The 26,834-nt window shown below is 39.1% G+C and overlaps 2 protein-coding genes across 3 annotated transcripts in view; one reads left to right on the forward strand and one right to left on the reverse strand.

Annotated features, from left to right (window-relative positions):
- zfpm1 (zinc finger protein, FOG family member 1) overlaps positions 1-14,695 on the reverse strand; it is a 102,932-nt gene extending 88,237 nt beyond the window's left edge. For both annotated transcript variants that reach the window (XM_014997323.2, XM_014997321.2), the window contains exon 1: positions 14,280-14,695. In XM_014997323.2, coding sequence (XP_014852809.2) covers positions 14,280-14,319 — 40 coding nt within the window. In that variant the 5' untranslated portion in view covers positions 14,320-14,695. The remainder of the gene's footprint in view (positions 1-14,279) is intronic.
- A 3,801-nt stretch (positions 14,696-18,496) lies between these two features.
- ces3 (carboxylesterase 3) lies at positions 18,497-26,714 on the forward strand. Its single transcript, XM_014997317.2, has 13 exons — positions 18,497-18,604; positions 19,852-20,050; positions 20,136-20,274; positions 21,228-21,361; positions 21,432-21,585; positions 21,705-21,809; positions 22,288-22,389; positions 23,135-23,275; positions 23,365-23,445; positions 23,934-24,078; positions 24,153-24,302; positions 25,197-25,269; positions 26,294-26,714. Exons 1-13 carry the CDS (start codon positions 18,538-18,540, stop codon positions 26,478-26,480), a joined length of 1,677 nt encoding a protein of 558 aa, XP_014852803.2. The 5' UTR covers positions 18,497-18,537; the 3' UTR covers positions 26,481-26,714.
- Positions 26,715-26,834: the final 120 nt, after the last annotated feature.

Genomic DNA, 26,834 nt, shown 5'->3' on the forward strand with positions numbered 1-26,834 from the left:
GAGGAGCCATCAGTCTAGACCTCTTCTGTTAAAGGGGCTCCCAGGAGGCTCTTCCAGCTTCTCCTCTTTCTGCTCGCTTTGTCCCGGTCGCCGGCTCGCCCTTATCGCCGCCTCGCCTCAAGTCCTCTCCGCTACTTCCTCATTCCCTTCATCATCTTCTCTTTCTCCTCTTCTTCGCTACTGTAGTCAACTCATTTCTCTTCCCAAGCAGTTTAAATCTCCTGAATTCACCTGATACGGCAACTGCTTCATTTGAATTAAACTGTAAATATTTAATAACTTCTTTAAAAACTTTCTGCAGACTTAAAATGTATCTGACTGCTCCGGAAAATAATATTTCAGTTTATAAAGCCACTAGGAAATAGCTGAGCTGTTTGATTGCAGTTTCTTATCCAGATGTAATTGTTTCTGCAACAACTAATCAGTTTGTCTCATGCAAACATTTGCTGCTTCAAAGCTCCAGCATGTGAATATTTGCTGCTTTTACGGCGTTATTAAACTGAATTCTGCTCCGTATTTTTAATCGCTACGCCATTAATAATCAGAAAAATAAATTGGGATTTGTGTCAAGGAAATTATGCATCTATCACCTTCAGACTGAGATTGATGAGTTAATTACAAAATATCCATTAAAGTTAGAATCAAGTTCATCTACTGTTTTAATGCAGAAGGAAAAAGTTCAATTCATTTCATCAAGGTAATGATGACATCAAAGATGTTCGGCCATTTTGATCAGATTGTCACAATGCTGAGAGAGAAAAACATCAGCAAATGTTTGTTCAAAATGATCTGAAGTTTATCCTTAAGAACTAATGAAAGTTACCAATCTTCACCTCCAGGTCAACGTTTGGAGACGAAAACCTGAAGGATCCACCGTAAACTCTGCAGGCCTGTTAGCAGCTCAAATCTGAGGATTTATGACGGAAAAATACAGAACCAGGTCATTTTAAAAAGCTGGAGGAGAAAATAGCAGGAGATACATTTACAAAGTTACTTCTGGAGGAAGCACAAAAACTCTGGAAAAGTTTCCTCTGCAGACTAAATCCCTTTGAGATATAAATAGTTAATATTTAGGTCAATAAAATAGTTTTATAAAAGCCAAACATCAAGAAATCATGACTAAGCCTGTCACAGTAAACAATAAATCAATTAGCATAATAAATTCAAATGAGCACCATCATTTCCATTTGGACAGAAATCATCAAATAAATGTTTCCCTTTAACATTACTGTTGGAAAACCGGCATTTTGAAAAACCTGCAAATGTTTGACACGTTTTTGTTTTCCCTGCTGAATGATTAATAATTTCTGAAATGCAACTTTGGTTACAGAGACTTTATAATTTATTTTAATTTTTGTTGTTTCAGTTGCTTTACTTCTTTATTTTGGACATTTAAAATATTAAATAAAAATAAAAATAATGCACAAAAATGTGCATTATTTTTATATTATTTGAAAATTGTCTCAAAATGACAATATTATCATTTATGGCAATAATTTGTGGGACGATTTATGGTCCAGAAAATCGTGATATCAGCTCCTGAGAACGGACGTTTCCTTCCTCTGTGACCTCTGACCCTGCCTGGTTTGGTGTGTGAGGCCAGTGGATCTGCAGCGGCGGTTAACGCCTCCCTGCCTGTGAGGCCTGTGGCTGTAAAAGCAGGTCAGGTGGTGTTGTTTGTCCAGGTTGCCTTAACGCTCCGGAACACGGCGCTCAGCACAGTAGGAGCAAATGGTTCGGCTTATCGCTGCCAGCGAGGAGCAGGAGGGGCCTTGTCATAACACGGGTTGACTCCTTCTCCCAGAAACACAAACACAGATACAGTCCTGTGAATGAATCTCAGCCCACTGCGCTCCTCTTTATGTTTAACTGACTTTTATGTGATCTTTAAACTGGAAGGGATCATTCACACTCAACTCAGATTTTTTGAGATCCGGATTTTTTGAGCGGTTGTTCACATTTCCAAATGGGGCTGCACCGATTGCAGTTTTCTGGCCGATCGCCGATTACCAATCTTTTAAAAACCCAACCTGCAGACTACGATGTTGGCCGATACTAATTTTCTTTTTGTCTGAAATGTTGCTCAATATAACAAGAAAGTTGGTGAACTGGCAACAGTGGGATGAATATTGTTAACTACAAATGTCCATGATTAACCTGGTCTGTCAGTCAAATCTTTCTAATGGGAGAGCAGAAGGACAGTGGCTGATTTTTAGACCTTTACCAAGGTAAAAAAGATCAGTGGATAAGATCGGCTTCACATGCAAGTATCGGCTGATCTCCAATCTCCCAAAATTAAGGAAATCGGCACCAATAAATTGCTGTACCCCGACTTCCAAATAAATGCGACTTGTATGTGAACTGCAAATGACCTGAAAGTGCCCCGCACACCGAGGGCACAATAACGTCACACACAGAGCGCGTGCTCAGTGTTTTACCAACCGGCATAACAAAGAAGAAGAAGAGGAAAAGCTCAGTGTTTGTAAACATGGATGCTAACGATGGAGCGTCACCGACATTAACAACTTAATCCTCATTACCGTCCGCCATGGTTGTTGTTTATCTTTGCAGAATAGTGATGTTTGTCGAGTATTAATGATGGTCAGGACGAATGAATCCGACCTGGACGTTCAGATTCAGGTCGGATTTAGAACCACATGTCCAAAATCACGATAAAAAATTTTCAGTCCAATCCAACAAGACAAGATGCTTTAATTTAAGAGCCACATGAAAAACTTAGAAAAAGTCGCTTTCAATCTCCACAACTGCAAAACATCTGACTGCAGCCAGGATGTTCGTACACCCAGTAAACCTTGTCAATATCAGGAAGCACTAAAAGTTTTGACAATAAACTCTATTCATGTCACCATCTCTATATCATTTCCTTGTTTAAACTGTTAGAAGTTTCTTTCCTTCAGAGCCGTAGATCAACTTTCTCAGTCAGATTTTGCACGTCAAACATCTCGTATGCAACACCAAGTGATTTCCTCCATCTAGGATGGTTTTATTATGGATATTATTTAGCATTTAGAAGCCTGTGTGTGTTTATGCAGCTCTGGGGTTAATACCTGAAATGTCAACAGACGTAAATTGGCTTCAGCTCAAACCGGCAAATTTACATGCAAATTAGAAATAGGATTCCATTAAAAAATTAATTGAGTTAATTGCAGGGTCTGTAATTAATTAACTGCAATTAATTGCATTTTAATCACAAACTACAGACAAAATAAGCAACATTTTCAATTTGAAAACCCTTTTTGCTGCTAAATTGTTGAATGAATTTACATGTGAGCTCAAAGATATTTATTGTTTTTAATCTGTTATTTGGATCATTCAACCATCAGATGGTGCAAAGTTTTACTAAACCCTTTCAGCTTTTGAACGTTTCAGAAGCAGTTTTGGCTTTTTGGAAAATACTTCTTTAAAACTGTGTGCGCTGACATTAGCATCCTAAACATGTGCTGCTGCTACATGGTTAGCAGGAAGATGCTATTCAGGCTTTTTTCCAGGAACCCATCAGATCATTTTTTAAAGCAAAACCTTTGAAAAAAGAAGAGATTTTTAATGTGATAAAATCTATTAAGTTATTTAATGAAAATTAGCACTTTAAAGTTCAAACCCAAATGTAAATATATATTAATGTGCAATATACTGAGAAATAAACTTATAAATGGCACAACTGAACAATTTGAATGTGTTTTTGAACTTTTAGATTTACTCATCTGCAGGAGTTTATCATTATTATGCTCGATTTTCCAACTTCTGCAAAGCTTTTAAGCTCATCAGGTGGAGTAGCTCCATTTTATCTTTTTTATATGTGAATAAAAACCAGCCAAAGTCCAGAGGAAGCATACCCAGAACCACTGATCATGAGCACTTTAAAAGAAAACAGGAAAGTCTGGATCACAGGAAGGAAATCAGAAAGAAAGGAGGGCTGGATCAGGAGTTTCTGCCGAGAAACATCAGAGCCACGTGGCTCATGGCTTCCCCACAAGCAGACCCAGCAGAACCGAGCCTCAGTTCTGTGTTCAGGTAGGTTTGGACTCTGCGGTCTCTCCCAGTTAGGCAAACAACACCGGCAGTGAGTTAAGCCCTCAGATGGCTCCCTGAAACGAGCGAGCAGAGAGGTAATTACTGCTTAAGCAAACAGTTTGGACAGAGATTACGCTACCGTTGTTCTCCCTCCCTCCCTCCTGTGTGTCGCCGCCAGAGCAGGGGTCAAAGGTGAAAGCGTTTACAGCTGCAGCGAGCAGGCGAAGCGTGAAGCGCCACCAGAGTCGTCTCATGGGTAAACAGCAGGAAAAGGTAATAACTCATCCACACACCAAACGCAAACCGTGCTTCCTGCCAACTTCCCTCTTTTACTGAGTCTGGTCATAAACACGCACAAACACGCACACACGCACGCGCACCCACACACGCGCGCACACACACACGCGCGCACACACGCACACACACGCACGCGCACCCACACACACGCGCACACGCGCACACACGCACACACACACATGCGCACACACACTTGGGGTTCATTCACACCAGCCCTGATTGATCCGCTTTAATCCAACTCTGGTTCATTTCTTTAGACACGGAGATGTGATCGGACTAAAAACGTAAACTCTGGTCTGCTTACAAACCGGACTCGGTTCGGTTGAAGTGAACTCTGGTTCAGTTTCAATGCATATGTGAGCGATAAGCGGATCGGAGCAGGAAATGGACTACAGCGCAAGGCATTCTGGGTAAATACAATCAAAACAAACGCACAAGTTTAGCGTTAGTGGAAGAAATGGCTCATGGTCTTTTACGAACAAAAGAGAAATCTTACAACCGCTAAAATCTGACGCCACTCCATTTTTGCTTGCATTTCGTGAAGGAGGAAGTTGCGCTCAGTGTCTTCTTTTGAGGTTTTTGTGTCGTTTCATTCAGTGGTTCTTGGTGCAGCGCCCCCACAGGCAAGGAAAGGAACAGGTTTTTCAAAGGGGCTTGTTTTATTTGACACAGAGCAGCGTGAAAGTGATCCACAGCAGCAGGAAATGCAACAAATCTTGCAACTTGCAAGTTTTACAGACTATCAGGTGTGAAAACACTCAAACACTCTCCATCAGTGCTGCTCCAGTAGCTTCAATTCCAACCCCGACATGCATGCAAACGAATCCACAATCCATCCGGCACCTGAAAGTGAGATTTCTTTTAAAGTATTTGAAAACATCAGATGGTAAACACCTGATTTATCCTGCACAGGTAGCAGAATTTCAGCTGGAGCGCTGCCATGTCTGCTGGCTGCACTCTGTCCCCCCAGGTAGCGTGTGAAAGTTAAACGTGTGCACGGCTGCAGCCTGATGCAGCTCCCCGCAAAGATATCTGATCTCCAGCATGAGAATTGTTGCCTGCGTGATACTCAATCAGTCACCATCATTAATATCTGTCAGTGGCATCAACCAAGAGCGAGTCATCCTGCTGATGCTGCCACTTTCCTCTTATTCCCCTTCAGAGAACAGTTTTAAAAAAAAGAGAGAAAAACCCAGAGATAAAAATCAACTAACATCAGAATTTCCCAACACGTCTGCTCTATCTTACACAGAATCAGGAATGAGTAATACGTGGCATTAATTCTAATTAAATTAATCAATGACAATGCTTGTAAGAGCGAGTGGAGGGGAGTTGGAGGAGGAGAAAGCAATGCATTCACACCTATCATCTAATTATACAACAACATTAATCCCATTAGGGCTGGAACTGATTGCCAGGGTCCAGACCCCGGCTGCTCCCGTCGCCGCCGCTGCAGCGGAGCCTCTGCTCCCGCCTGCTCCGGCCCGATAACAACTCTAATCACGCCGGGAGATCTGTATCTGCACCGGAGATCAGGCCCCGCGGCTTATCTAAAGTTCACATCGAGCTAAAAGCAGAACAAAGCCGGAGTTAAAGAAACACACGCAGGAGGGGAGAGCCGCCGCCGCCGCGCCGTGTGAGGCGGCCGGGTGGGTGTGTGGAATTCAGAGTTCACAAAACCAACAAATTAATCTCTCTGCTGTGAATCTGTGAAGCTTTTAAAACAACAAATATTTTTTCATTAACTTTGAGCTGGTATTAATTCAAGAGGAAGAAAAAAGAGGAGGAGGAGGTCAGCTTCCTCGTCTGGCCTCTGCAGACGTCCTGGTTTGCTCTCAGTCGTGGGAGGCAGTGTTATTATTCACACTGACCTCTGAGCTGGAAGGGTGATGTCACAAAGCGACGCCCAATCAGCAGCGAGGATCAGCAGCTGGTTATCTATCTACCATCAGCAGGCCTCCTTATCTGCCTCAAACATCTTTCTCAGAGGGTGGGGGAGCTGCATGGCTGGCTGGGCTGCCATTAAAAACACACACACACACACACACACACACACACACACACACACACACGCGCGCGTGCGCACACACACCTAACAGCTATGCGTTCTGCTTACTTCCACTTCCTGCTGCTTTTCTCTTTTTATTTCAATCTATTCATTCATCCGCTCAGACGGCAGCCCGTCAACATGCAGCATCCAGATGTAATTACTCTCCCTCCTCTGCCTCCCCCTCCACCTTCCCGCTTTATCAGCTGCAGCGATCGCCGCCAACTTTTATCACGTCTCCCATCTCAACCGCCAAAATATAAGCTCGGGGAATCCAGCCTCTGTGGGCCGCCTGCATGCTATCTCCCCCATCGAGGAGAGGAGCCGTATCAGGCTGAAAGATCGCCAACCGTTAGGGAGGATGACGCACAAAGAGACATAGACAAATATCTATCTGCTACACAAACAACTCCTTCTCCTCCTCACTCTGAGCCTCCAGAAAGCCCCTGGAATTAATCCATTGTTGTTGGAGAGAAAAACTGTTCAAAGAGATATAAATACTCAGCTGTCTTCATGTTATCTTTCTGAAGTTATGTCAACTTGGAAAGTTTAAAATGGGGACTAATTTAGGACTTTACCAGATGTCAGCTTTTAGTTTTCACTGAAAGAAAAAAATTACAAATAGCTTCTACCGGTAAAAACAAAACCCCCAAGCAAAGCAGCTGCAGTTCCTACAATGGCCACAAGAGGTAGCATTTAGTCCAATAAGCTTTATGTTTTGGCTTGTTTTGTAATTTGCTGATTTGTCCTTGATCCACATATTTACATGAATCACTGATGAGATTTTTTCCTAGTTATTTAAAAACATTTGGTGAAAGTGCAGCTGTTTGCACCAAGGTCAAAACATGCATACATTTACTTTACAAGATTAGCTTTGTTTTCTTCTTGTTTCTGTTATCACCTCCTGCAAGTTGTTCAGCAAAAATTTAGTAAATGAACATTAAAGAAATGATTATTCACTTAATCAACTTTAAACTGAATGTCTAGACTCTTTTTTTACCTGTTTGTTTATCAGTTATTTGGTTGTGTCTGTGAAAAGATGTCAGAAAAGTTATTTTAGCTCCAAAAAAATTCCCAAATTAGTTATTCTGTAAAAAAAAATATTGACAAACAGCAAATGACCATCAGATTATTTATGTTTTTCTGCTTCATAGTAACAATGTGGTAAACTTCACACAACACAAAAGCAGAAAATCCCCAAAATATTGATAAAACTGCTCATAATTAGCTTAGGTTACCTTAGTTTATCCAATCTACACATATTTTTAGTAGCTTATTTTACCCTCCTTAGTTTAACTCAAATTAGTTTAGCTTAGCTTTGTGTGACACGTCTTTCTTTAGTTATCTTAGATCAGTTCAGCTTTTTTTTTATCTCAGCTTGTCTTAGTTTATTTTAGTGTACACATTTTAGGTTGTCATGTTTAAAATTCACTTTAGCTAACCTTACATTAGTTTGCATTAACTTACTGCACGCTAGCTTGTACTCCTATCTAAACTTAGTTTACCTTTTGTTAACTTAACCCAAATTATTGTAGTTTAGCTTATCTGAGTTTAGCCTGGATTACTTGGGTTTCCCAGCTTGTCGGACATTAGCGCTGCTAGCTTGGTTTAGCTTTGATTATATTTAAAGATTACCCAATCTTAGCTTTCCCCATTTTACTTTAGCCTTTGGTAAAAGCTAAAGTAAAAATATATCTGGTTATCTTAGCTTATGTCAAATTAGCTTGCCCTAGCTAACTGTTCCATAGATCATGTTAGCCTATCTAAAGATGGCTTATCTTTTCTTAGCCTAGCTTAGTTTTCCTTAGCTTGAACAGCCTCATCGTATCTTAGGTTTTCATCAGTCTAGTTAACTTACTTTGATTAGATTTACTTCTGTAAATCTTCACCTGTTAATGGGATTTTTATTAAGTTAACCAGGTGCCATGCCATAATTACTGTGCCTTAAACATGATATCTGCATTTTTTTTAAAGAAAACATGAATTTGAAACACTACTGAAGTGAATTTCTTTAGCCATGACACTTGTATAGTGATCAACGTGTCTATTATCCCTATTGTTTGAGCACACAGTGCACATCATTCTGTCGAGGTCAGGTACAAGGACTGGACTAAAAATATGCAAAGAACGAAAATAATGTCTTAAAACCCAATAAATAAAATAAAATAAAGGTCTGGCTGCTTGAAAAAAAATAAGAAGTTACTCTCAGTACTCTGTGTTTGGTTTTTCTCAAACATAACACAAGTAAAATGGGCTAATCTGGATTGATTTTATTCTATCTAAGCCTAAATTGTGTTTAAATAGTTAAACCAAACCAATAAAAGAAAGACAAAGACTCTCATCTTCAGTTTCAAATTTTCCACCCTTGAAGCCTTCAGTCTTTGTTGAAAATGGTGGGACTTTGGCTCTAAACATCTACAGCAGTAAGAGCAGCAAAGGTGGAAGTAGCACCAGAGGCTAACCCCCTCACCTCCAACACATCCCAGCCAAACAGAGCGCTTATCACTCCCCACTTTGTCCTATCAAAATGTCAGCCGAATCACAAGAGAGTCACGGGGCAGAGAGCCCGTCCGATCTCAGCCCGGCAGCCGGGTGCGTGGGCGACGAACGCCGGACCGAGGCAGCTGATACAGGCGGCCATGACACCCTGGAAACGCGCGCACATGCATGCTCTCTCACGTTCGCCGAGTCCGGGCCGAGTTTATCGGCCTCTGGGTCTGGAGTACAACCCCAGGCCTCGGTGTTGGCTGTACTGGAGCTGGGAGTTTCAAACTTTGAATGGAAATAGGACTGACACGATTAATCGTGATTCATCATGGTTAATCAATTATTGAAGTAATCGCCAACTAAATTATGAATCAATTAATTGTTAAGTGGAGTAAAAAGACTCAAAAAAGGCCATTTGCTGAAAGAACAACACACCCACAGCTGTAATTAAGCCAAAACTGTACTATATATGTATATATAACTTTGGTTTGTAAATGTGTTGTACCCAGAACTCCTCATGTGGAAGAGTAAAGTAATTTACGTTTTTACATTTTAGGCAATAAAATATTTATTTTCTTATTTAAACAAAAACTAAATTATTTATTTGCATTTAAAAGAAAAATCTGCAGAATGTGTCAATTTTTAACCGATTAATCATCAGAGTAACTGACAGCATAACCGATGACTAAAATAATCATTAGTTGCTGCCCTAAATGGAAACAGAGATGAGAAAACAGGAAGTGACACGGAGCAGGTTGCAGCTGAAATCAGTGGCTACTTCTGTGAGTCTGAAGGCCAAATGGTCCCGGATCGGCTCAGGGAAACGAGATCCAACAACCTGAACCTCGTCTGAAAGTTTTTCTGGTTCTGTCTGAGGGATATGATGAGCTCTGCTACTGAAATCGGGTCCAGACCTCCTTGGAGGGACTTTATATCCCCTCTGGCGTGGGAACCTCGACTTTAATTTTGTCCACCTACTTAATCCTTGCAGGGGTTAGAGAAGGGATCAAGCCTGGACTTGAGCTGGATGAGAACCCGATCGCACTCTGCTCGCTTTAGCATCTACAGTCATCGAAAAAGTTTAAAAAGGAACATGCAAAAACCTGCTTGTACAAGAATGAGTACACTTTTAGGGTAGAAGAACTTAATTATGGCTGAAATAATCAGTTTAATCGTGGTGAATCGATTATTGAAATAATTATCAATTAATTTAGTTAACTAGAGTCTGCAGACTCTAAGAATGGCCAGTTGTTAAAAGAACAACATATTCAGAGCAATAGTTAAGCCAAAACTGTACAAAAAAATTAATTAATTTTGCAGTTAAGATAAAAAAATGTTTTAAATCTTTGTGCTTTATGGTCTTGGGTTAAACTAACACAGCGCTGTCACAACTTTTTGAATCCTGGGTCAAAAATCTGCAAGTTGAAAGCACTCAGAGGCAATTTCTTTCAATTTTTAAGCTAATAATGTTAAATAATGAAGTCACAATAATGTGAGAATAAAGTCATAATGTTACAACTTTATTATTGTATTATTTTAACTTTTTTCTCATAATTTTATTATTTTTTATTGTCTTAGCATTACCCTACCTTTAATTGAAAAGGTCCAGAAATGAGTTTCAAAGCTGTACAAGTTTCAAGACATCAGTTTTAATTTATTACCAGCAACAAAAATGAGAACAATCTTTAAAAACCCTTAACTTTATTTAGCTCGTTTTAATTATGGGGTGTGACAAAGTCTGTTTTTGAGTGAAACGCTTCCCTATTTGAGGCTTTAGTCACTATAGCAAAGTGAAAGCAACACAAAACAGAAAAACACAACTAATAAAAGAAAAACACATACCTAAAATTTATTAAGATATAAATTTGTAATTGAAAATCTTATGCAAAGTAAACAGAAAAACTCCGTCTGAAAAGCAACGACTCTAAACACTGAAGGGTCTGAGAGGTGAAATCCTGCTGATTTTAAGCATTTTTAGAGCAACAACCTCTAAGAACAAGACAATGAGGATGAAACCAAGCTTCAATTTTGAAAATCTTTGTTCAAACCAAAAGGGAAAAAAACAAGAAATCAAACTACTTTACGTCAAAATAATTAATCAAAAATCAAAAATCTGCACAAATCTTTCTTGTTATTTTGCTTAAAATTCAGATGTTTATATCCACCAGCAGTGAGCTGCTCACAGATGAGTTTGTTCCCAAACAGCCGTATATAAAAATAACGGTTAAAAACACTGAATTTCATTACGAACACATCTGCAGATCCTGTGAACAGCTAAAAGCAATTTGAGTCAAATATCTACTTTCTCAGATTTGTTGCTTATGTGACAGGAAGCTGAACATCTTCAGGATCTCCAGAGATAAAGCCAGATATCAGCAAAGGTCACGTTGGTCTCGGGAAGTTTAACAGACAACCATCAGCATGTTCTGACAACAACATGAATCAATAATGAAAGGAGGCGTGGCGTTTATTCTGAAACAACACGTTTCATCAACAACAAGAGGAGGAGAGTTTCATTTCTGGTTCATCTGCCACATTTCCAACCCCTAAGCACTTTTAATAACTTGAAGTGAAGGTGATTTTTACGGTCAAAAATCTGAAAAGTGTGGAGTGCATTTGTACTCAGTTCCCATAGGTTAACGTAAATTGCCTATTGCAATTCCTGTTTGTAAATCATCCTAAGCTCTTTCAGGTCAGATGGGGAGCATCTGCAAGCAGCAATTTTCTAATTTTCCCACAACTCTATTTAGGTTGGGACTTTGACTAGGCCATTCTATGCTTGTAGCTCCATTTAGGTGCATTTTTAGGGTTATTGTCCTGTTTTAAAGTGAACCTGCACCACCTCAGGTATTCTGTCATCTTCCAATTAACTCTGAGCAGCTTCCTTTCCTCTCATAAAGGAAAGCATGATGCTGCCACCACCATGTTTCACAGTAGCGGTGATATTTTCAGGATAATTCGGAGTGCAAGCTGAATTTGGGTTTCATCTGAGCAAACAGACTTCTTTACTTTTTTTTTGAAGTCTTCTCTACTTGCAAAATGCAAACTGAATATCTTCTACTTTCTTATTTCAATTATTTTCTTCTAACCACCCTGCCAAAAAAAAAAAATTATGGCGTGTTCAACTAGGGCTACGCTCAAATAATCACACAAATGTGACCCAAATCTGATTTTTTTTCCCATGTCCAACTTTTTCATGACAGTCTGAATGATCAAATTAAAATCTTTTCACCCCCATATATGAAAGTAAATCAAATATGTATTATATCCGACTTTTATGTCATTAGCGTGAGAAATGTGTCATAATTCTGCGCCAGAAGAAGCCAGATCAATCACTGACTACAGATTATAATCATGACATTATAAAATGTGTCAGAAGGTTATTTCTATTAGTTATTTTTACGTTTTAATAGCTTCTTTCGTCTTATGATTTTTAGACAATACTTTTGGCTCTCACTGCTGAATAAACTTTAAAATCCATCCAAAGAAGGCGAAGTCTGTTATTACTTCTGTAAACAGATCGCTGCTGAGTGACGTCAACGTTCTTCTTCTTCTGCGCATGCGGGTTGGTTTGTTAACGCAGAAGTCTGCATTTAATTAGCAGTATGAGCAGCAAAAAATGTGTGAACATAGTCTAAGAGTTTTCCGTGTTTTTTTCTCTAAAAAACATCCTGAATTTTCTGTTTATAAGATTTGCACACGATTGAATTAAAAGGTTTGAGCAAAGATGAATTACACAAGCACTCCACACGTTTGAGATTATTTAAGGGAGAAAAATGAAATATTTGTGTAAGTTGTGCAAAAAAAACTAATAAAATGTAAAGTTGACTAAATGCTGAAGAAAATAAAAACTCCTGCGTGGCGAAATGCACCTGCTGCATGCTGGATCTGATCACAGCGATCAGACCTCTACGGCTTCAAACATGAAGGCATTTCTGCGAGGTGATATCATGCAGACTAAACTTCCAAAGTGTTGCCAGCAGACAGGAGGTTTCTGAGGACAGGGTGACACAATCAACGATGCAAAAAGCCAAACAGACAGATAAGACACCTTCCAGCTGCAGCCTCCTAACTGTTCCTCAACTCATTAAAACTCCGTGCGCAACAAGCCTTTTAATGCGCTTTTCTTCTTCTTCTATCAACTCTGAACATCAGTTACCACCTGATAAAGCTTCGTAGGACTTACAAACAGGAAAAGCTCGGAGACCAGAACCAGAAAAAGGGCCCCTTTCAAGCGGCCCCCAGATGCATTATTGAGTTAAAAGGATAGATGGAGAAAAAAAAAAGATCCGATTGTGAGCTGCTATCAGCGGCTGAGATCAGCCATGCAGGCCTATCTGCAGCCCCCATCTCTGGGAGAAAGGAGGAAGGGATGGTGAGGGGGGTGTGCAGCCTGAAACTGAAAACAAATAAAAAAAAAATAAAAAAATAAGATCCAATTTTAATCTTTATCTGAGCTCACATCGGATCGCTGCCTTATCTCTTCTCACATCGGCTTTTTCAGAGAACACTGACGTTTCCACAACAGAATTAAACAGGAAGCCGCGGCGACACATTCAGCACAGCTGCCGATGGACAGAAACACAGAAAAACAGGCTGAACACTGAGAGAAAGAGAGAGGAAGGAATGAAAAGTTTCCTGCACCGACAGGGAGGCTCTGAAAGGGATGAAACCGGGAGGAAAAACTCTGCAGCTGAGCTCAGTTTAACGGTTCTGCCTCAGTTTGGTCTTCAGAAATGGTTTTATATCAGATTTACTGAAGTTAGGTTCTGATTTGGTTCCTTAAACCGGACTGGATTCATCTAAAAGTGATGATTAATTCATTAAAACACTATTTGTGGTCTGTTAAGCCTTAAGGTGCAAGTGAACCTTTATTTAGATAACCAAAACAACCTATTCTAATTCAATACTGATTGGAATATTTAATCTAATCTCAAATGTGTGCAGAATAATGATAATTTGTGATCTGAAAACCTCAATCTTGCTTATAAAATCCCCAAAACTGGTGATTTTATGCTTTTTGTTGGCATTTATAACTCCAGCTTGACTAATTGTTTGAAAACGCTCTACTATCTGTGTAATGATTTAAAAAAATACATTTTACACTAAGATTTGTTTATACTGCATCGTTTAGATTTTAAACATTGACATAAAACTTTTACAGATTATTATTTGCTTCGATGTACTTAGAATAAGCCAATCCAGGTTTCACGAGTTAAAGTTTTTCATATTTGGGTTCCGTTTCTAATATTTAGTGGAATATCCCTTTATCCAAGTGCAGAAGCAGGAGCTACACATCAGACACCAGCTTCAGCGCCGTGGTTACTCGATTGAATTCCCAGTATTCCGTTTCTCTGGGAACATTCCCATGAAAAGAAAACAGCACGAAGGAGGAATAAAGTTGTTGGTTCCTTACGCTTAATCTGCCGGGGTTTGCTCTGCTTTCTCCGGGACATGCTGGCTCTCCTCCTCCGTCCGTCGGTCCTCCCTCTGGTGGCGGCTTCGTTCTCTTCGTCTGCGGCGGTTCACAGCTCAGAGATCCGCATGACCCTCCAGACAGCTGGGGCTACCTGTGGCCGCTGAGTCCGCACCTTGTCCTCCGTTTTCGCGGTTCCTTTTATTCCGTTAGCGGCTGTCGGAGAGCTGTTTACCGTCAGAAAGCGTCGATTCCGCGGAGTTCGGCAGGATTCCTGCTGCTGGTTTCTGTCAACTTTCTTCACACCGGTCCGCCCACTGGTCCTCCTGCGGGGAGTCTGAGCCGGAGAGCCACTTACAGTGGAGTCGCAGCGCTTGTACAGCCGAACTGTGCGGCTACAGAGGCGGAGCACGAGAGGAGGAGCTACGTCATCCCCTACGTCTGACGTAGCAAGACGCACTCAACTCCTATTGGTCCACACACAGGCGTCGTTTTCAAGCCGTCAAAATAAAAAATATTAATAATTAAAATTATACTAAAATAATTATATTAAAAATTCTAAAATATATTATTAATTAAACTTATACTAAAATAATTACATTAAATATTCTAAAAGTTAAGTTTAAATTTAAAGTATTTTTACTTCAAGTTAAATCAAGTGAAATAAGAATTCATATTAAAAAATCAGAAAAATCTGTCAAAATGCAATATGTAAATAATACAACTATGTATGATTCAATTCACAATGAAATGAAGCAAAAAATTAAATAGATACTTTTTTAAATAAAGTGGTTAATCATTTGTTTTAGGGACTATTCAATAATTGACCCTGTGAAAACAATGAAACAATAAAACTTAAGATAGATAAGATTCCGTTTTTGCTGCAACATTAAAAACAGAAGGCTGTGTTTGTTTCTGCCACCAAAGTTAATTGCTGCCATCTAGTGGACATTTTTTAAACATCACATGAAAAGATTTATATCTATATATTAGGTCTTTTGAAGAAAAAAATAAACGTGAATGCAAATATTTCATAAAACAAACTGAACTGCTAAAATTTTCACTTGTTATTAAATATGTTTGAGAACATTTAACTAAAGTTATTATTAAGAGAGGCGGTGGAAGACCAAGAGAGCCACTGGTTGCTTCATTGTGTGTCTGGGTCTGTAAATGGTAGAAGTCTGTTGTAAAATTGCAAACTAAATTACCTCACAAGAAAGCACTCTGGAACAAGTTTTCTTATTGTAGTTCAATTTATGTGGTAATAAATCAACAGATGCTAATAAAGAGCTTAGAGGAAATGTCTAAGTAAGAAATCAGTGGTTAGCTTGAACTTTAAGCTAAAACACAACATTCAGTCACACATTATGAAAACAAGCAAATATTGCATTTTGTCAAATGCCAGGATGAAGACCATCAATACACATCAAATATGTTGTTCAGTGTTCCATTTAATACTAAAGGAATCCATAAACAGGTTGGTTTTTACTCCTATAATGGCCCTTAAACACCATCATTGATCTGTACATAGAGATCAGATCATTCCTCTGAGAGGAGGTCCATGTTGGTGGTTCCTCTGCAGCAGCTGGTCCCACTCAGCAATCAGCTCCAGCTGCTCTGAGGATCATATAAAAGAGCTGCTGCAGCTGTTAGTCACTGTCTGAGGAATCTGCACTAAAAGCAGCAAAATGAGTTGAGAAACAGTCTAGTAATGGCTTAAATGCTCATATTATAATCTATTTTTTAATGTGTAAAGAATGGTATCTGCAGGATGTTGTGGTTTTCTCTCCTACTGATTAGCAGCATCACCTAGAGATGGGCAAATGAAGCCTCATGAAGCAATGAAGCTTTCCAACCCTTTACTTTGCAAAAAGGTTCATTACCAGATGCTTCATTCATCACTCACTAGTGACATCTGCTGGTGAAACGGTAGCAGCATTGTCATTCTGTCACACTGCTGTCACTTTCCCTAACCCAAAGTTGGAAAAATCTAACTGGTAATGGAAGAAAAACAAAGTTGGATCATACTTCCAAAAATTAGTAAATGCAATATTGTCACAAAGTTTTCATCAAACTCATATTTAGTAACAGGAGAATCAATTAAATCATATTTAATTGTCATATGTTTTAATTATTAAAATGATTTGTAGCCAAACTAATCCTGGTTTATGTTGAACGTCAGAGGTCTTGTTGGGTTTTCCTTTATGTCACATACTGACTGGACAATAAAGACATTTGATGTTTTAGTGTCTTGGGAGTGCAGTGCTTGTTCAGGCATTTGCTTTTTCTTGGATTTCTTATTGGCTACATGCAGAATTTTAGTCTTTCAACAGCATTAAATCTGTTTCTGCTGTGCAAGACTGATGCATCTTTAGTGATCAGACTACAAATGCTAGAAATTTCCAGAAGGTGAGAAATTGGGAGGTGGAGGGGTTAATTATTTATGAAGAATTTTATTGTGACTGATCATAAAGTATTCCCAGATGTCAGAGATTTTCCTCTGGCTCCATTTCAGACAAAGTTAATTTGTGTAGCACAGTGCTTTTTCAAGAAATTTCAAAACTCAGAAATTTTCAGGGGGTTTTTTTTGTTGTTGTTTTTAGAAAATTTTTGAACATTTTCTGTTTGGTAGAAACTTACTCCTTTTATATTTTTCTATCTACAGTGGCGCTAATGCGCCGTCTTTAAAAAACACACTTTTGTTAACATGGTTAAATTTACACAAAGATGGCAGTTGGCACCAAATCTTAATTTCACCATAGGGATGTCAGAACCAAATGGATCCGTGACATGCTTCATCTGAGGAGTGGCTGCACATGGAGGAAGGACGAACCCAGGGTGCTGTTCATGTAAGAACCGCCCCTGCAGTCGCCTCATTGTTCATGTGCCAGACACGAACAAAGTCCAACAAAAGCCGTTTTCTCTCCCGTCATGGCCTTCATCCGGATCTTCATGTTTCAGGTTTAACATCTTTATTCTTCCTTCAGGAAACGGTTTCAGATCTCAGTTTGAAGCAACAAAAACATAAATCCGCTGACGTTCTGAGTGAAACATGCCCCTCTTGCCATCGTTCTGCAACATGTAGCTGATAAGCCTCCACTGTCCAAGATGTGGCCGAGGGAGGCTGAATCCAAACAGGTCCAAGGAGCACATCATGTTTGTTCAGCCTGATGAAACAAAGTCTTTTCTCCTGGTTGTAGGGCAAACAAATGACGTTCCCCAACCCAATCTGCTCCCTGCATTTTTAAAAGCTGCATGGGCTCAGCTGCTTTTAATCTGATTATTCCTCAGCTTATACTTGGAAAAATCCAACTGGTAATGGAAGAAAAACAAAGACCAGACACAGAAAAGGTGCATATAAAAGACACCAGTGTGAGGAACAACTCACGAAACTCAAAAAAATGTGCAAAACTTCAAAGGCATAAATAACTTTTGACTATGAAAAAATCCAAAAGTTGAAAATTCTCAGCTTTTCAAGTTCAGAAATTTTCAAGTTTTTTCTGAAAGTTTTCTTAGATTGTTCTCAATTTGAGTTTTTTTTCTTGGAAATTTTCCACATTTCAAGCTCAGACATTTGCAAGTTTTTTTTCTAAAAAATTTCAAAGATTAACATAAAAATCCAATGACTCCAACATGACATTGTACTATAGAGTTTCATTTCATATGATCTAATAAGATTTAAAAGTCCAGAAAAACGTAACAACCCAAGAAGTGAACCTTGTGGCTCTCCATAAATAACTGTGATGTGAAGAAGTGTAAAATTTGCAAACTGAAAACTGATAATTATTTAAATCAACCTGCTGCCTGGACTCCAAAATGTTCAAATGTATGTGGAAAAATCCCACAGAGGTCATTCTTCTGGAACGGGGAGCAAAAACAAGAGATTCTCCCGGCTGTCTAAATAATCTGGACCACCTCCGATTTTTACACCAGCATGACTCAGCAGCTCAGACCTCTCTAAGGTTTCTGTATCTGCTCTCCAAAGACATGTGACCAGCCTGTTAACTCTTTGTCCCTCAAATCTGTCCATGTGGGCAATCATGCATGTGTAAATATCGTTGGGTTCAGAGAGCAGGATGGGTCTTTTTTATGTGTAGAGGTTAAATCAATAGTGTATATTCTGTATGAAGAGACCCGACTGTTACTGGACTTTGTTGTGTGTGAAGAGTGAAGGTACCAGAGGGGAGGGGGAGGACAACGGGCTTATTTCTCTGCACGCCGACTGTAAGCCTTTGTCTTTTGTTCCTGGCTGCACAAGATGAGAACAGTGCTGTTCGTTGTTTTCCTGCTCCCTGTGCTGATGGTGATGGCACAGCCAGCACCAGGTAGGAAAAGTATTTCAACTTTTAATTGTGCCTCTTTTCTCAGTCTGTAAAGTCAGGCATGTTGTTTTTGCTACTGGATAAAAAGATTTTTGAAACCTGAAAATGAAAACAGCCTGTAAAGCTGGAGACCTGTAGCTAAGAGTGACAATAGGTTGAGGAAAACTTTTACAAATAATTTTTAAAGCGTAAAGGTTCCCTCAGAAAAATGTCTATGGAGCTTTTAATGTATTAAGGCCACTGTTAATCAGGTATAAAGTATTTAAAACAAGGAAAAAAGCTGCAGAACCAACAAATATAGGAATTAATTTTTATCTGCTGCTACCATCATTTTAAATACATCTTGCTGCCTGTTGTATCAGTTAATAGTTATGTCTTTACTATAATTATTTTTTGTCATATATATATATATTTTTAAAGGTTCTGTTGGCTCTAGTGGCCTTTATTTGAAGGTAGTTTGATGGGAAGGAGAGGGAAGACATGCAGAAAATGTCACCAGGCTGGGAATTGAACCTGCAACCACCAGGATGATGACTAGGGCCTCAGTATGTGGGTTGTGCTTTGCCCCTGTGCCACCACAGCACCCCTTTTATGTCATATTTTACTGTATTAAGTGTTGGTGAATAATTTTCTGTTGGCTGTACAACATGTCATATCCTGAGAATAATAAAAATACCTTAAGGCATTTTTTAAAGGCTTTGAATATTGAGTTGTATTTTAGTCCTATGGGTGTGTTTGTTGTTTTTGTTCCTTTATTATTCATATTGCACTTTAATTGCATTTTAATAGATGTGGTCTTATAATTTGCTGCTGTCTTTGAAAGAAAGATCTTTATCGCAATGAGACATAAAGATCACAAATAAGCAATAAAGTTTAATCCAAAAAGATTTTGAAACTTAAAAAAAAAACAACCTCAAATCTAAAAGGTAGTTTTGATATTTCAAAAATACTTTTTTGTTTGTTAATGTTCAACATTTTGTTTCGTCCCATAATATTTTACAAAGTTGGAACTTGTGCAGTTTCTTAGGATAGGCCACATGTTTTCTGTAGGATTTAGTTATAGGGTCAAAGGCGGCCATTTTGAATCTGATGAACCAATTCTGTCATTTTAAAAACTTTTTGGAGGCTATTTTCTCTGTGATACATTACCAGTACGAGACAACCAAACCAAATTTTACATTTTTGAAAAGAGTAACTGATTAAATAAAGCAGAGAAACTATCTGTAACATCCTGTCTCTGTTCTCATTAGGGAGCAGCGAACTTGTGGTTTCTCTGAAAAGTGGCCAAATCAGAGGAGAATATGTGACTGTAAAAGGCACAGAGAGGAGAGTGAAGCGGTACCTGGGGATTCCCTTCGCCAAGCCTCCTGTAGGGCCCCTCCGGATGGCGGCCCCAGAGAGCCCGGAGCCCTGGGAGGGGGAAAGAGACGGCACACAGCAGCCTCCCATGTAACAACCCCAAACCACTAAACAAATCAGCGTTGTCCCAGGGACTCTTGTTCATGTCTGCTTTCTGGTGTCCATCTGTGCTCAGGTGCGTCCAGGATCGAGAAGTAGTTGTAAATTTTTCCATAGCCGTGTCTATGGACTTCACGGTGCCAGAGGTTTCAGAGGACTGTCTGTATCTAAACGTCTACACTCCAGCTGAAGCCGCGCCAGAAGTTAAGCTGCCGGTGAGTTGAACAGCTGCAGAGATCAACAGAGATAAACAAAGAAACAGTGAACCAGGAGTACCTTGTTAAAATACACTCACAAAAAACCCAACTAGAGATAAAGAACTGAGCAAAGAGTACTTTCTGTGAAGGAGAGCGCAGAAAGTTTAAAGCCTCCATTCAGTATAGAGACACAGCTAAACACAGAAACACTGAGGCTGGAGTATTTGGTTAAAATGTTCTTGTAAGAGACATGGGGAACCAAAGTGTGCTTTCTATAGGAAAGAAAAGAAAGTACACACAGTTGATGGTGGGATACCCTCTATCAATGAATATCTAGGATAGGGACATGGCTAAACAGAGAAACACTGGAGTACTTTGTTAAAAGACCCAACTAGAGGTAAAGAATTGAGCAAAGAATACTTTCTGTAGATCAGAAAGGAAAGTACACAAAGTAGATGTCAGGAAAACATTTGTCATTGCCTAAATCCAGGAAAGAGACCCAGCTAAACAGACAGGACTGAGCAAAGAGTACTTTCTGGGAAAAAGAGAGAGTATATACAAAATTAACAGAAGAAAACCCTGTCAGTGACTCCAGGAAAAAATCATGGCTAAACACACAAAGGGTACTTTCTGTAGGAAAGAAACAAGAGAGTACACATAGTTAATGGTGGAAAATCCCAAAACCATGAGAACTTTCTAAGGAAAGAAAAACAAGGAAAATTAGCATTGAAAAACAAGCAATTAGCAATGTAATTGCTTTCTGCTGCTTTAAACCTTTCAATGTTTCAATGTGTAGTGTGTAAATACTGATTATGTAATTACATTTTCACTGAGTTCAACCAATGTGGATGTGTAAACATAAATATCGACCTCAGTCTGGGCTGAGTCTGTGTGTACAGTGTGGGCTATAAACTGTAGTTCCTGTATCCAAAGGTCAGCTGACACCTTCAGGCTCTTGTGTTGTGATTCAGGTGATGGTGTGGATCCATGGAGGAGGCCTGGTTATGGGTGCTGCCTCCCAGTACGATGGTTCCTCATTAACTGCATATGAAAACATTGTGACCGTCATTATCCAGTACCGTCTCGGCATCCTGGGATTCTTGAGGTAAGAAACTTCTGATGTTCAGATGTTGTCCAAATGATTGCCGAAACCAAGAACCTTCCTCTTTTTGAAGCACTGGAGATGAACACGCCAAGGGGAACTGGGGTTTGTTGGATCAGCTGGCTGCTCTCAGGTGGGTGCAGGAAAACATTGAGGCCTTTGGCGGCGATCCACAATCTGTCACAATCGCTGGGGAGTCTGCAGGAGCCATCAGCGCATCCATACTGGTAAAGAAAAATCATTCTGGGGGAATGGAAGAGATCACCCACTTTTAAAAACTGTTTTATGTTGGATATTTATGACTCCATTCCTCCTGATAACTTACAGAATGTGTCTTTCTGCACAGACTCTGTCTCCCCTGTCAAAAGGACTTTTCCACAAGGCAATCTTTCAAAGTGGAGTTGCAACTCTTGGGACCTATACTTCTGATCAGCCTCTTCTTCAGGCCCACGTATGTTTGAATCTGTTTATACTCACTCCTAAGGTGAATGTCTCCATGATTTATTCTTTTAGACTTGCTCTCTGCATGTCCCACTGGCAGGAAACAATGGCAAAGGAAAAACTCACAAGGGAAGAGAGGAGAGTCCTGTAGCTTTAAGATGTAACCAGGCTCAAACATCAGAATCTAATTTCAGTTACCTAATCAGCATGCAGTCAGGATGGATGGATGAATGGATCAATTTAAGGACAGATTGACCGTTGGTCAGTCTGGATGGATGGATGGATGGATGGACCAATGAAAGAATGGATGGATGGTCTCACGTTTCCATCCTTCCATCCATGTTGATCTAGTCCCATTTTTCTAAATAAATAAATTAGAAATGGCTGAAGACTTTTACACACTTCTCTGGTATTTGCCTCATGTTGGTCCAGTGTGACTCTACGCTTTTCGATGTTTTTAATGATCTCATTTCCTGTCTTATTGGCAGATTGTTGCCAACCTTACTGGATGTTGCATCTGCAGCACAGAAGAACTGGTGCGGTGCCTCCGAGGGAAAACTCAAGATGAATTCATTTCTGTAGCCAAACAGGTAAAAGCACCTTTAAAGACACTGTGGCTCTCCACCTGTGTTCTGTAATGTGGTTATTTTAGGGATTGTAAACTAATAACTTGTTCTTATTTCAATTAAATATTTAAATTAAATAAACTAAATTAAATATTTAATTTATTTTATATTCACACTGCATTATATGTTTAATTATTTCTTTCACATTTCCCTTCCTGTAATCTCCATTCATATAGAAGCTGTGACTCAAAAATTGCTGCCTGTTAGCTGTAATACTTAAGATTTCCACCAGATGGCGGAAGTCAGGAGGATTTCTTGTAGCAGGTTTTTCAGGAAAGCGCCTCTACTATTAGGAAGATGTAGAAATATTGAAAACACTCATTTCAAGTTTGGCATTACAGGATTAAGAGTATACTGATTGTAGGGAACTTTGTAGCTGACCACCGTCTTGGTAGGCATCTGTAACAAACTGCCATGACAGCTGGAATGGAGTTGATCAAGAGCAGAGTTGGGTGGTAAATAGTTACATTTACTCAGTTACATTTACTTGAGTAACTTTTTGAAAAAAAATTACTTTTATCTACACTTTGCACTGCGTTTGCCTACCAATATGGAGGTTCAGTGGCCTCGAATCTGAACTTCCAGTTCAGATTTGAGGGAACTTGTGTATTCCTTTCTGGCTGTGAGAAATTGTTGGGTTTTATGTTTGGAGTCTTTTTTCTTGCTTCTGTAACCTTCACATGCACAATGTTTTGTGTTTTGTGTGCAGAGCAAAATTATTCTCGGAGCCGCTGTGGACGGCGAATTCCTTCCCGGCACCGCTGACGTTCTTCTGCAGAGGAAAGAAGTTCTGAACGTCCCAGTGATGATGGGAGTCACCAACCATGAGTTTGGCTGGATTTTGCCTCAGGTGGCACTAAATTTTCAGCAATGACGCATTCCAGGTGTTTCTGTTTGATGTTGAAGTATTCTGGTTTGTTCTCCTGTGGTGGATCGCAGGCCTTCGGTCCTCCTGGCTGGGAGAAAGGCATGAACAGGGAGGCGGTGCTGGCGGTGGTCCACATGTTTAATCCTAAAGGGGTGAGTTGGTGAGAACTGCTTAAATAAAGTAAGAATCAGAGGGTTTTTTTTGTTTTGTTTGATGACCAAACTCATAAACAAGACAAATTTTGTCTAGTTTCTACAAAATATCTTAGTACACTTAAATTATATTAAGACCACTGAAAAAAGAACTGAGACTTTGTTTTCAGAATTCTGACTTTAATCTCAGAATTCTGAATTTTGAGCTCAGAAAATTAACATCAAAATTCTGAGATTTAAGTGAAAATTCTTCTTTTTTCATTGGCCCTAATCCTTTTCCATATAAAACAGTCTACAAGTAACTTTTCAGCAAGATACAGGAACTTGTTTTAAGTTGATAATTCCTTAATATTGATGAAAAAGTCCTAGACCACTGTCAGATTATTTCACCTATAACATTGGAAAATATCTCATTGTAAGTGGAAAACCCCAAATTAGGGCATCCAAAGAACTCTAAACATGATTATGAACCTCTGTCTGTGTTTCAGGCCACCTCTGCAGCCAACAGTCTCATCGTGGATGAGTATCTGAAAGATGCAAAAACCCCAGAGGACATCCGAGACGCCTTCACGGAGGTCATCGGAGACCTGCTGATGGCGCTGCCCACCATCAAGGTGGCCGGATACCACACAGGTCAGAAACAAAGATGGCTGACCCACTGTGCTCTGGTCTGCATCTCTGCTCACACCTGTTCCTCCTGGCTTCAGACGCTGGCGCTCCAGTGTACATGTATGAGTTTGTGTACGTTACGGATCGACCCACACCCAACAGGCTGAGCTTTGTGAAGGCGGACCACGCTGATGACGTCGGGTTCATGTTCGGAGCTTGTTTCTGGAACGGACACATCCGAGTTAATGGTTGGTATACAAGCTTTACAATGACGATTTCAGACGTCTTTTAGTTGAGTATATCTCTGGGGTCATTCAGTTCCAGTTGGTAGTAATGTTGACTTTCAATAGGAAAGTTAAAAAAAAAATACATTTTCATTGATGGAAATGAAATGAAAAGATATTTTGCAAGAAGAGGAAATATGAGTGTTCACAAAACTAACTTCAAACTAGATTAGTAGAGAAAATGTACTTGGATTTAGTTTGTGTCATTCATTACACTTCAAAAACATAAAATCTTTTGCTCAGACAAAAAGTATTTTTGTCTGATTTCCTGAACAAATATCTTAGTACACTTGAAATAAGAAACAAAAACTAACTTACAAATAACTTTTCAGCAAGATATTGGAGCTTATTTGAAGTAAATAATTCCTTAATATTGATGAAAAGGTATTAGTTCCACTGTCAGATTAGTTCACTATGAACATGTGGAAAATGTTTTATACATGAAATAAGTTGTCTCCGATTGTTGTTTTTCTTGCTGTGCCGCATTATGTCTGCAGATGTTAGGAATGTAAGTCAAGTCATCTTCCATTCACAACTAGCATTATGTCTGCAAAAATCAGGAGGAAGCACCAGAGTCCAATTTGGGATTAGTTTGAATATAAATCCATTCCCACCAGGCGTGTTTAATTTGCTTTAATCCAACTTTAGTCAGTTGGTCTAGAAAGTCAGTTTTTTTAATAATAAAACTCTTTCTTTTTTTTCTAGGGTTTTCTAGGATTTTGTTATGCAGCTCTCTGTGAAGTGTTTAAACTTTCTGCTGAATAGTGTGGATGTGTTAATCCAATGCTCCCTCAAAGCAGTAATTATCTGAAAAGCAAACTTCATTCTGTGGTCAAACTCTTCTTTTTCCATCTTCAGTCAACTGCACCGTTGAGGATGAGAGGTTTTCCAGGACCATGATGTCTTACTGGGGCAGTTTTGCCAGAACTGGGTAAGAAGTGAACATTTGGCAAAGTAAATAAATAACATCCATAACTCTGAAGATGCAGAAAGATTCTCGTCTCGGGGGTTTTGCATACAGCTGGATTTTTGAGACTAAATCTGAATAAAGACCTCTGTAGATATATAAGTACTGTATTTGCATTTTACTGAGAAATTTGCAGATTTAGTTCATGTTTAATTAATAATGACTTGTGTAATATCTCCTTCAGTCTCAAAAAACTGACCACTTAACAAATGCTCATCAACTTCTTGAATACTTTATGAAGATTTTAGTATACAAATATTTTTTCAGTTATTTGTTTAAAATGAGTAAATTTCTACCAAAAAACCTCAAAACTTTCTAGAAAAATCAAGAAAATTTTGGAATCTGAAAAGTCAAAAATTTGCTAGAAAAAACTGAGAAATTTTTAGATTAATTTCTCAGTTTTCAATTTTTTTTTCTAGAATTTTGTAAAAAAAAATTCTTAGTTTCAAACGTTAAAAAAATGCTAGAAAAAAAATCTAATTTTGGGATTAATCTCATGAATTTTCTGGGAAAAACTTTCAAAAATGCAAAATGTTACATTTTTGAAACAGAAACTTCCTTTTTTATACTCTCCAAGATTATTCTCAAAATTTAAAATTTTTTTTCTAGCAATTAAGTTTCAAACTCAGAAACTGAATTGTTTTTTCTAAAAGAAAATTCAGATTAATCTCCAAATTTTATTTTTTTTTTGGCGGGAATTTATTCCTGTCCCCCCCCCCCCCTTCTTCAACGAATATGACGTCATAATGAACGCATCAAACTGAAAAAGCTGCGGGTTTTTGGTAGTGAACTGTACCCTCAATAGTCACTAGAGGGCGTCCTAAGCAACCAAAAGAAGTGGAAGGAGATTTGCACATTTAATGGAAGAAAAGCCGTGTTTTCTGCAGAAAATAAAACAATGAATTTGAAAGCTTCTTCTTTGTTTCACATGTAAATATCCAGATTGTTTATCTCTGCTTCTGTCTGCCTTGTTTGCATTTGTCCCCAGCTCTCCTAATGGCGCTGGTCTGGTGAACTGGCCGCTGTATGACAGGCAGAAGCAGGAGTACATGGAGCTGGGTCAGACCCAGACTGTGAAGCAGAAACTGAAGAAGGACAGGGTCCATTTTATCACCGCCACCCTCCCTCAGAAGCTGCACCAGATGGCAGCAGCAGCCGCTAAAGCTGCAAACTGAGCATTGAGTTGTTTTATGTTTAGTTCAGGTTTTTAATAATACTGATAATGCAGGTAATGCTGATCACTTCCTGCAACATATGGACTCCTTTTTTTAGTCTTTTGATTCAGGCTGCTTTTCAAACTGGATGTAATTAAATTAAATGTCCTCATTCATGTCATGTATTTGTTGTTTCGCTCTTATTTTCCTACATTAGATAAAAGCAGGATGCATAAATAAAACATAACATCTTTATCAGAGTTGCTTGATTCATGAAGAAAGTTTCTGCACAATGTTTCTTTCAAACTCTGGGCGATTAGATTGATAGAGACTTCTAGCCCAGAAACTGAAGCTCCAAACAATTGCCATAAAGCA

Source organism: Poecilia mexicana, unplaced genomic scaffold (assembly GCF_051168715.1).
Source record: "Poecilia mexicana isolate PSO_F unplaced genomic scaffold, ASM5116871v1 scaffold_6, whole genome shotgun sequence".
NCBI lineage: Eukaryota > Metazoa > Chordata > Actinopteri > Cyprinodontiformes > Poeciliidae > Poecilia > Poecilia mexicana.